We start from the raw sequence: 11,188 nt of genomic DNA, 5'->3' as shown, positions 1-11,188 counted from the left end.
GGGCAAATTCGCCACTGGCGCCCTGTGCTCTTCACAGATGAAAGCAGGTTCACACTGAGCACATGTGACAAATGTGACAGGAGTCTGGAGATGCCGTGGAGAGCGATCTGCTGCCTGCAACATCCTTCAGCATGACCAGTTTGGCAGTGGGTCAGTAATGGTGTGAGGTTGCATTTCTTTGGAGGGCCGCACAGCCATCCGTGTGCTAACCAGAGGTATCCTGACTGCAATTAGGTACCGGGATGAGATCCTCAGACCCATTGTGAGACCATATGCAGGTGCAGTGGGCCTGTGTTCCTTCTGATGCATGACAATGCTAGACCTCATGTGGCTGGAGTGTGTCAGCAGTTCCTATATGATGAAGGCATTGATGGTATGGACTTGAATCCAATCGAGCACATCTGGGAGACAATACCTCATTCCATCCACCAATGCCACGTTGCACAACAGACTGGCCAAGAGTTCACTGATGTTTTAAACCAGGCCTGGGAGGTGATCCCTCAGGAGACCATCCGCGGCCTCATCAGGAGAATGCCTAGGCATTGTAGGGAGATCATACAGGCACGTGGAGACCACACACACACTACTGAGCATCATTTCCTTGTCTTGAGGCATTTCCACTGAAGTTGGGTCAGCCTGTAATTTGATTTTCCAAAAGAAGAAAATGTAATTTGATTTTCTACTTTGATTTTGAGTATCATTCCAAATCCAGACCTCCATGGGATTTCATTTTGATTTACATTGATCCTATTTATGTTTTATTATTCTCAACTCATTACACTATGTAATGAGTAAAGAATTGCAATTAGAATAGTTCATTCAGTGACATCTAGGATGTGGGATTTTAGTGTTCCCTTTATTTTTTTGAGCAGTGTGTATCAAGTGTTGGGGTACATATGATGCTGTGATTGCTTCTTAATGCATTTTTTGTGGCATTGTGACCACAACCCCATAATTCTGGCAGTTTTTTTTGCTTTTAGAGTTTTTACAGATCATGCTAATTTTAGATTTAAATAGATTGTACTTTTGTGGACACGCTTATATTTAAAAAAAAAGAAAAAAAAATCGCACATCTTTATTGGGGCTCTTTCACGCGTCATTACTTCCTGTATCGCCTGGTGACAGATTCCACACGTACCAGTGACACTGAGCCATTGAAATGACTCTGCGCACATGTCAAGTGTGTTTCCACAGACTGTGTGTTGTGGACGACAGCATGGATCACACAGACCCATTCAAGTCAATGACACGTACCGCACACGGATGCTATCCGTGCAACAAGTATCGGAGCCTGGGAATCAGTGTACAGTTTGCTCTGTTTCCAAGTGCCGAACGCCGCCCTCATCATAGTTCCCAGCACCAGCAGGGGATAATGGTTAGAGTAGTAGTCTGCTCCACCTGTAAAAATAAGGATAAAATTAAAAAAAAATCCTTATACTCACCCGTCCTAATTGTCCCCCTGCAATGCTCATGCCGCGGAGAATGTCGCCTGCAGAGAGCAGGCCCCGGACCTCAGTGACAGGACGCCACTCGCTAAGCACAGCAGAGGTTCAGGGCCGCTGTCCGCAGGCGTCATTCTCCCCGACTCCGCCGCATTACGGGGGATGAGTATAAGGCTAGGGTCACATTGCGTTAGGGCAGTCCGTTTAGCGCATAGCGCTACGGACTGCGCTAACGCAACGTGCAAGCAGCGTTCGCGGTCTGTCACTCAAATGACAGCACATCGCTGGCGCACGCTAGCGATGCGTTCGCCATTACTAGCAATGGCGGCGTTAGCGGACTACGTAACACCGCGTTATGCCACGGTGTAACGTAGTCCGTTAAACGGGGTCACATAACGCAATGTGTGCCCAGCCTAACAGGTGAGTACATGGATTTTAGAAAATAACACAAGTCACACTACAGACTAGGAGGGAGGGCCAGTTCCCAGGAGCTTACAATCTGAGAACATGGCAATGCTAAAAACCTTCACTAGACACCTGCCCGGAGTAAGAAAAGTGGGCAAAGTAGCACTAGGTGCAAGAAGAGCCGGCCTGCCCATCACCAGAACACATGGCGGTTCAGTCAGGGTGATTGTGACACGTCAGTCTGCGCCTTCCCCCCTGCAGGGCTGGGCGCCCGCCCGTGCACGGGGTTTCCCCGCCTGTCCCTGCCAGCCAGCGCAGGACAATGCAGCCGCTGCCGCCCGGGGACCTGTCCCAGCTGGAGCTGGTCGGCTACGGCGGCTTTGGGGTGGTCTACAGGGGGCGCAGCGCGAAGCTGGGGATGGACATCGCCCTGAAGAACACCCTGAGAGATGACGCGTGAGTCAGCCAGGCGGCGGCGGGAGGGCGGAGCCTGGGGTCACGTGTCCGCATCTCCTGCAGTAGTCACCCTCTCGGCTCAGTGACAGGGGCCGGCGCTTTATTAGCCCCTCCCCCAGGACTAGCCATAGTCTCCACCAGGTTACCTGACACTGCTCTTTATGATTGGACACAAGACAACTTTTTTTTTTTAATTTTAATTTTTATAAATGTTTTTTTTTCTGGGCTTTGGTACAAGTATGATTTTTCTCCCCATAGCCACGAATCCTTTATCTTTGTCTCCTCTGTTCCATTTTTACACCTGTCAGACCAAGGTGCGCACTGGTGTCTCCTGCTTTGGTGGTCTCTGGATCCCCTCAATCCATCAGTATAAGGGCAGAGACAGATTGCTGTATTTCTCGTGTGAGAATCTCATCGTAAACCTCGTACTAGCTGTCGGCTCTCTTGTGCCAGGCCAGTGCGTGCAGTGCGATGTCAGGTATCGTCTTTCCACAGGACCCCCTGCCATGCGGTGAACGGGGGCTCTGCCCCATCTTCAGAGGGGCTACGAGACTGCTCCGAGTGGAGGAGCGCTGGTCGCGGCTTTGTCTGACCGGCTCATGGAGGTTACGTGCTCAGGACCAGCCTGCAGCATCTGTTTCCTGGTAGTGATGGCCAGTCCGGCTGTTTTGGTGACCTGGATCATCTTTCTCCGCTTTTTTGGATCCCGATGCAGTAGAAACTGCCCACCTGTAGCTAGCCAATGGCAGATCTTGGTTTAGGTTAGGTTGGTGCGTCCACTGCCAAGTCATACTGGTCATTCAGAAACACTAGAGTGCTCACTTCGATGCTGGCTCCCAATGCTCAGCGAAAGGAGCCAATAGTGCCATATTCACTGGGGTTCCCAGGAGTCAGACGCCAAACTATCAATGAGCTATCCCAATCCAAGAAGTAATAACCCTTTAACCCCTTTACCCCCAAGGGTGGTTTGCACGTTATGGACCGGGCCAATTTTTACAATTCTGACCACTGTCCCGTTATGAGGTTATAACTCTGGAACGCTTCAACGGATCCCAGTGATTCTGACATTGTTTTCTCGTGACATATTGTACTTCATGATAGTGGTAAAATTTATTTGATATTACCTGCGATTATTTGTAAAAAAAACGTAAATTTGGCGAAAATTTTGAAAATTTCGCAATTTTCCAACTTTGAATTTTTATGCAATTAAATCACAGAGATATGTCACACAAAATACTTAATAAGTAACATTTCCCACATGTCTACTTTACATCAGCACAATTTTGGAACCAAAATTTTTTGTTAGGTAGTTATAAGGGTTAAAAGTTGACCAGCAATTTCTCATTTTTACAACACCATTTTATTTTAGGGACCACATCTCATTTGAAGTCATTTTGAGGGGTCTATATGATAGAAAATACCCAAGTGTGACACCATTCTAAAAACTGCACCCCTCATGGTTCTCAAAACCACATTCAAGAAGTTTATTAACCCTTCAGGTGTTTCACAGGAATTTTTGGAATGTTTAAATAAAAATTAACATTTAACTTTTTTTCACAAAAAATTTACTTCAGCTCCAATTTGTTTTATTTTACCAAGGGTTACAGGAGAAAATGGACCCCAAACGTTGTTGTACAATTTGTCCTTAGTACGCTGATACCCCATATGTGGGGGTTAACCACAGTTTGGGCGCATGGCAGAGCTCGGAAGGGAAGGAGCGCCATTTGACTTTTCAATGCAAAATTGACTGGAATTGAGATGGGACGCCATGTTGCGTTTGGAGAGCCACTGATGTGCCTAAACATTGAAACCCCCCACAAGTGACACCATTTTGGAAAGTAGACCCCCTAAGGAACTTATCTAGAGGTGTGGTGAGCACTTTGACCCACCAAGTGCTTCACAGAAGTTTATAATGCAGAACCGTAAAAATAAATCTTTTTTTTTCACAAAAATTATTTTTTGCCCCCAATTTTTTATTTTCCCAATGGTAAGAGAAGAAATTGGACCACAAAAGTTGTTGCACAATTTGTCCTGAGTACTCTGATACCCCATATGTGGGGGTAAACCACTGTTTGGGCGCATGGGAGAGCTCGGAAGGGAAGGAGCGTCGTTTGACCTTTCAATGCAAAATTGACAGGAATTGAGATGGGACGCCATGTTGCGTTTGGAGAGCCACTGATGTGCCTAAACATTGAAACCCCCCACAAGTGACACCATTTTGGAAAGTAGACCCCCTAAGAAACTTGGAAACAGGAACACATGGGCTACTTGCACAGTGAACAAGTCTGTATGATCATGTTCACACACCACCAAGAAACCTGAAGACACAAAAGAGAATAGTAAAACCAAAAACACTCAGTTTGAAAAAATGTTGCAGTAATCCGCAAGTGCTAGTAAAAGATGTAAAAAACAGGGTATTTGGTTGATACGTTTTTTGCAAAAAATGTATACTAAGCTGCTCTACCAATCTTCACGGTATACCCTTATCAGAGCAGTCCTAACTAATGTATGCAATCCCTATCTGATGTATTTAAAAACCTGATCATCTGTATATAACCTGTGTGAACAGGGTTCAGAGAGGAAAAATCCATGTGTGCATACAGGGTAGAACAGCTTTTGTGCAGATAGCCCAAGAGGAGTGGTGGAACTCCCCAGTCTTGTAGACACAAGAGAACAATTATGGAAACAGGAACACATGGGCTACTTGCACAGTGAACAAGTCTGTATGATCATGTTCACACACCACCAAGAAACCTGAAGACACAAAAGAGAATAGTAAAACCAAAAACACTCAGTTTGAAAAAATGTTGCAGTAATCCGCAAGTGCTAGTAAAAGATGTAGAAAACAGGGTATTTGGTTGATACGTTTTTTGCAAAAAATGTATACTAAGCTGCTCTACCAATCTTCACGGTATACCCTTATCAGAGCAGTCCTAACTAATGTATGCAATCCCTATCTGATGTATTTAAAAACCTCCTCTTGGGCTATCTGCACAAAAGCTGTTCTACCCTGTATGCACACATGGATTTTTCCTCTCTGAACCCTGTTCACACAGGTTATATACAGATGATCAGGTTTTTAAATACATCAGATAGGGATTGCATACATTAGTTAGGACTGCTCTGATAAGGGTATACCGTGAAGATTGGTAGAGCAGCTTAGTATAAATTTTTTGCAAAAAACGTATCAACCAAATACCCTGTTTTTTACATCTTTTACTAGCACTTGCGGATTACTGCAACATTTTTTCAAACTGAGTGTTTTTGGTTTCACTATTCTCTTTTGTGTCTTCAGGTTTCTTGGTGGTGTGTGAACATGATCATACAGACTTGTTCACTGTGCAAGTAGCCCATGTGTTCCTGTTTCCATAATTGTTCTCTTGTGTCTACAAGACTGGGGAGTTCCACCACTCCTCTTGGGCTATCTGCACAAAAGCTGTTCTACCCTGTATGCACACATGGATTTTTCCTCTCTGAACCCTGTTCACACAGGTTATATACAGATGATCAGGTTTTTAAATACATCAGATAGGGATTGCATACATTAGTTAGGACTGCTCTGATAAGGGTATACCGTGAAGATTGGTAGAGCAGCTTAGTATACATTTTTTGCAAAAAACGTATCAACCAAATACCCTGTTTTTTACTAGCACTTGCGGATTACTGCAACATTTTTTCAAACTGAGTGTTTTTGGTTTTACTATTCTCTTTTGTGTTTTCCCCTAAGAAACTTATCTAGAGGTGTGGTGAGCACTTTGACCCACCAAGTGCTTCACAGAAGTTTATAATGCAGAACCGTAAAAATAAAAAATCATTTTTTTTCACAAAAATTATCTTTTCGCCCCCAATTTTTTATTTTCCCAATGGTAAGAGAAGAAATTGGACCACAAAAGTTGTGGCACAATTTGTCCTGAGTACTCTGATACCCCATATGTGGGGGTAAACCATTGTTTGGGCGCATGGGAGAGCTCGGAAGGGAAGGAGCGCCGTTTGACCTTTCAATGCAAAATTGACAGGAATTGAGATGGGACGCCATGTTGCGTTTGGAGAGCCACTGATGTGCCTAAACATTGAAACCCCCCACAAGTGACACCATTTTTGAAAAGTAGACCCCCTAAGGAACTTATCTAGATGTGTGGTGAGCACTTTGACCCAATAAGAGCTTCACAGAAGTTTATAATACAGAGCCGTAAAAATAAAACAAAATTTTTTTCCCACAAAAATAAGTTTTTAGCCCCCAGTTTTGTATTTTCCCGAGGGTAACAGGAGAAATTGGACCCCAAAAGTTGTTGTGCAATTTGTCCTGAGTGCGCTGATACCCTATATGTGGGGGAGAACCAGCGTTTGGGCGCATGGGAGGGCTCGGAAGGGAAGGAGCGCCATTTGGAATACAGACTTAGATGGAATGGTCTGCAGGCGTCACATTGTGTTTGCAGAGCCCCTAATGTACCTAAACAGTAGAAACCCCCCACAAGTGACCCCATATTGGAAACTAGACCCCCCAAGGAACTTATCTAGATGTGTTGTGAGAACTTTGAGCCCCCAAGTATTTCACTACAGTTTATAACACAGAGCCGTGAAAATAAAAAAAAAAAATTCCCCTCAAAATTATTTTTTAGCCCCCAGTTTTGTATTTTCTCGAGGGTAAAAGGAGAAATTAGACCCCAAAAGTTGTTGTCCAATTTGTCCTGAGTGCGCTGATATCCTATATGTGGGGGAGAACCTGCGTTTGTGCGCATGGGAGAGCTCGGAAGGGAAGTAGCGCCATTTGGAATGCAGACTTAGATGGAATGGTCTGCAGGCGTCACATTGCGTTCGCAGAGCCCCTAATATACCTAAACAGTAGAAACCCCCCACAAGTGACCCCATATTGGAAACTAGACCCCCCACAAACTTATCTAGATGTGTTGTGAGAACTTTGATCCCCCAAGTTTTTCACTACAGTTTATAACGCAGAGCCGTGAAAATAAAAAATCTCTTTTTTTCCCACAAAAATTATTTTTTAGCCCCCAGTTTTGTATTTTCCCAAGGGTAACAAGAGAAATTGGACCCCAAAAGTTGTTGTCCAATTTGTCCTGAGTACGCTGATACCCCATATGTTGGGGTAAACTCCTGTTTGGGCACACGGGAGAGCTCGGAAGGGAAGGAGTACTGTTTTACTTTTTCAATGTAGAATTGGATGGAATTGAGATCGGTCGCCATGTCGCGTTTGGAGAGCCCCTGATGTGTCTAAACAGTGGAAACCCCCCAATTATAACTGAAACCCTAATCCAAACACACCCCTAACCCTAATCCCAATGGTAACCCTAACCACACCTCTAACCCTGACACACCCCTAACCCTAATCCCAGCGGTAACCCTAACCACACCTCTAACCCAGACACACCCCTAATCCTAATCCCAACCGCAAATGTAATCCAAACCCTAACCCTAACTTTAGCCCCAACCCTAACTGTAGCCTTAACCCTAACCCTAGCCATAACTCTAGCCCCAACCCTAACCCTAACCCTAACCTTAGCCCTAACCCTAGTCCTAACCCTAGCCCTAACCCTAGCCCTAACCCTAACCCTAGCCCTAACCCTAATGGGAAAATGGAAATAAATACATTTTTTTAATTTTTTAATTTTTTCCTAACTAAGGGGATGATGAAGGGGGGTTTCATTTACTTTTATAGCGGGTTTTTTAGCGGATTTTTATGATTGGCAGCCGTCACATACTGAAAGACGCTTTTTATTGCAAAAAATATTTTTTGCGTTACCACATTTTGAGAGCTATAATTTTTCCATATTTGAGTCCACAGAGTCATGTGAGGTCTTGTTTTTTGCGGCACGTGACATTTTTTGATTGCTTTTTATTCCGATTTTTGTGAGGCAGAATGACCAAAAACCAGCTATTCATGAATTTCTTTTGGGGGAGGCGTTTATACCGTTCCGCGTTTGGTAAAATTGATAAAGCAGTTTTATTCTTCGGGTCAGTACGATTACAGCGACACCTCATTTATATCATTTTTTTATGTTTTGGCGCTTTTATACGATAAAAACTATTTTTTAGAAAAAATAATTATTTTTGCATCGCTTTATTCTGAGGACTATAACTTTTTTATTTTTTTGCTGATGTTGCTGTATTGCGGCTCGTTTTTTGCGGGACAAGATGACGCTTTCAGGGGTCCCATGGTTATTTATATCCATCTTTTTGATCGCGTGTTATTCCACTTTTTGTTCAGCGGTACGATAATAAAGCGTTGTTTTTTGCTCGTTTTTTTTTTTTTCTTACGGTGTTTACTGAAGGGGTTAACTAGTGGGACAGCTTTATAGGTCGGGTTGTTACGGACGCGACGATACTAAATATGTGTACTTTTGTTTTTTTATTTAGATAAAGAAATGTATTTATGGGAATAATAATTTTTTTTTTTTCATTAATTAGGATTTTTTTTTTTTTTTTTTACACACTTGGAAATTTTTTTTTTAACTTTTTTACTTTGTCCCAGGGGGGTACAATACAGATCGGTGATCTGCCAGTTTGCACAGCACTCTCTGAGCAGGCACTTGGTAAGCCACCTCCCTCCCTGCAGGACCCGGATCCGCGGCCATCTTGGATCCGGGACTTGCTGCAAGGAGGAGGTAAGAGACCCCCGGAGCAACGCGATCACATCGCGTTGCTGCGGGGTCTCAGGGAAGCCCGCAGGGAGCCCCCTCCCTGCGCGATGCTTCCCTGCACCGCCGGCACATCGCGATCATCTTTGATCACGGTGTGCCGGGGGTTAATGTGCCGTGGGCGGTCCGTGACCACTCCTGGCACATAGTGCCGGATGTCAGCTGCGATAGGCAGCTGACACCCGGCCGCGATCGGCCGCGCTCCCCCCATGAGCGCGGCCGATCGCGCTGGACGTAATATTCGTCCTTGGGAATTAAGGCCCACCCCACATGGACGGAATATTACGTCCAATGGCAGAAAGGGGTTAAGGTATTGTTCAATCAAGACAAGCCCTTTTCATGAGTCTAGGTTTCCAATGGTGTTTTGGTTACACGATGGTCAAGTCTTTCGTGAAGTAACTCACGGGAAATTGTGAAATATTGAGGCTTCGTGATATGTAAAAGTTACCATGGACCAGTGGTCTTACAGCTTTTTCTGGGTCACGGAAGGGCCGAGTGTGGGATCTCCTTGTATTACACTCTTATGTCTCATTTGGGCACATGGCCATGGCTTGTCCTCAACAGACAGTTCATTAAAGGGAACCTGTTACCTCGTTTTGCCACTATAAGATGCGGCCACTGCCTTTCAAGGCTTATCTACAGCATTCTGTAATGCTGTAGATAAGCCCCTTGTCTGACCTGAAAGAGAAGAAAAACAAGTTTTATTATACTCACCCCGGGGGATGGGACAGTGCGGTCTGGTCTGATGGGTGTTTCAGGTCCGGGTCAGGCGCCTCCCATCTTGATGCGATGTCATCCTGCTTGCTTCGTGCCGCGCTCTTGTGCAGGCGTACTGATCTGTCCTGTTGAGGGCAGAGCAAAGGACTGCAGTGCGCAGGTGCTGGGCCTCTCTGACCTTTCCCAGCACCTGTGCACTGCAGTACTTTGCTCTGCCCTCAACAGGACAAATCAGTACGCCTGCACAGGAGCGCGGCACGAAGCAAGCAGGATGACGACATCACATGAAGATGGGAGGTGCCTGACCTGGACCTGTGACACCCATCGGACCGGACCGCCCCCGGGTGAGTAAAATATAACTTGTTTTTCTTCTCTTTCAGGTTGGACCGGAGGCTTATCATTATCTTTACAGCATAAAGGATGCTGTAACTTGTAGCATTCAGGGAGAAAAAGATGTTTCCACCACCAGGAGAAAAACAGTAAAAATGCAGTAACATGACAAGAATCTGCATAACTAATCATATGCTAAATAGTTGCAAGTCACATTTATGTATAAGACAACCAAAACCTAAATTTTTTAGGAAAAAATTCATTTTTTCATTTTCACAGTTCAGTGATATACACTTCTGTGAAGGACCTGTGGGTTCAAGGTGCTCTCCACAAATCTAGATACATTCCTTGACAGGTCTAGTTTCCAAAATGGGATCACTTAATTCCAGCACATTTTGCATTCAAAAAGTCAAATGGCGCTCCTTCCCTTCTGATCCCTGCTGTGCACTCAAACAGTAGTTTCCCCCCACAAAAGGGGTATCAGTGTACTCAGGAGTAGAGATGAACGAATTTGCTCGGGTTCTCTCTTACTCGGCAAGCTGCAGAGGGAACCTGGCTTCCTGGATCATGCATGTGACAGTGATGACAACACATGTATGGAGTGCCCAACAAACAGACTGACCATGCATGTGTCATGACTGTGACAAAGCCACGACACATGCAGCTGCGGCGCCAATCAGGTGATCAGCCAGCGAGATCCAGGAAGCCAGGTTCCCTCTGCAGCTTGCCGGATAAAAGGGAACCCAAGCAAATTCGCTCATCTCTACTCAGGAGAAATTGGACAACAAATTGTATTCTCCTTTTTCTCCTGTTGCCATTGTGAAAAAGCAAAATTTGGGGTTACGTTTTAAACTTCTATGAAGCACCTGGGGGTTTCAAGGTGTTCACCACACATCTAGATACACATCTTGATGGCTCTAGTTTCCAAAATGGGGTCACTTGTGGGGGGGTTTCCACTGTTTAGGCACACCAGGGGCTCTCCAAATGCAACATGGCGTCCACTAATTATTACAGCAAATTTTTCATTCAAAAAGTCAAATGGCGCTTCTTCCCTTCTGAGTCCTGCCATGCGCTCAAACAGCTGTTTTTTCCCCACATATGAGGCATCAGCATACTCAAGAGAAATTGCACAACCAATTTTGGGGTCCATTTTCTCCTGTTACCCTTGTGAAAATAAAAAAGTTG

At 44.8% G+C, this 11,188-nt stretch overlaps 1 protein-coding gene across 3 annotated transcripts in view; it reads left to right on the top strand.

Annotated features, from left to right (window-relative positions):
- Positions 1 to 2,104: 2,104 nt before the first annotated feature.
- The window catches only part of LOC138637922 (receptor-interacting serine/threonine-protein kinase 4-like), an 81,080-nt gene continuing 71,996 nt past the window's right edge, over positions 2,105 to 11,188 (top strand). For 2 of the 3 annotated variants that reach the window (XM_069726851.1, XM_069726844.1), the window contains exon 1: positions 2,118 to 2,303. In XM_069726851.1, the coding sequence (XP_069582952.1) occupies positions 2,170 to 2,303 (134 nt within the window). In that variant the 5' untranslated portion in view covers positions 2,118 to 2,169. Of the gene's footprint in view, positions 2,304 to 11,188 lie in introns of all 3 variants that reach the window. The other variant, XM_069726857.1, reaches the window with a different exon arrangement.

The sequence above is a fragment of the Ranitomeya imitator genome, chromosome 1, assembly GCF_032444005.1.
Source record: "Ranitomeya imitator isolate aRanImi1 chromosome 1, aRanImi1.pri, whole genome shotgun sequence".
NCBI lineage: Eukaryota > Metazoa > Chordata > Amphibia > Anura > Dendrobatidae > Ranitomeya > Ranitomeya imitator.
This window is presented reverse-complemented; position numbering and strand designations above follow the sequence as displayed.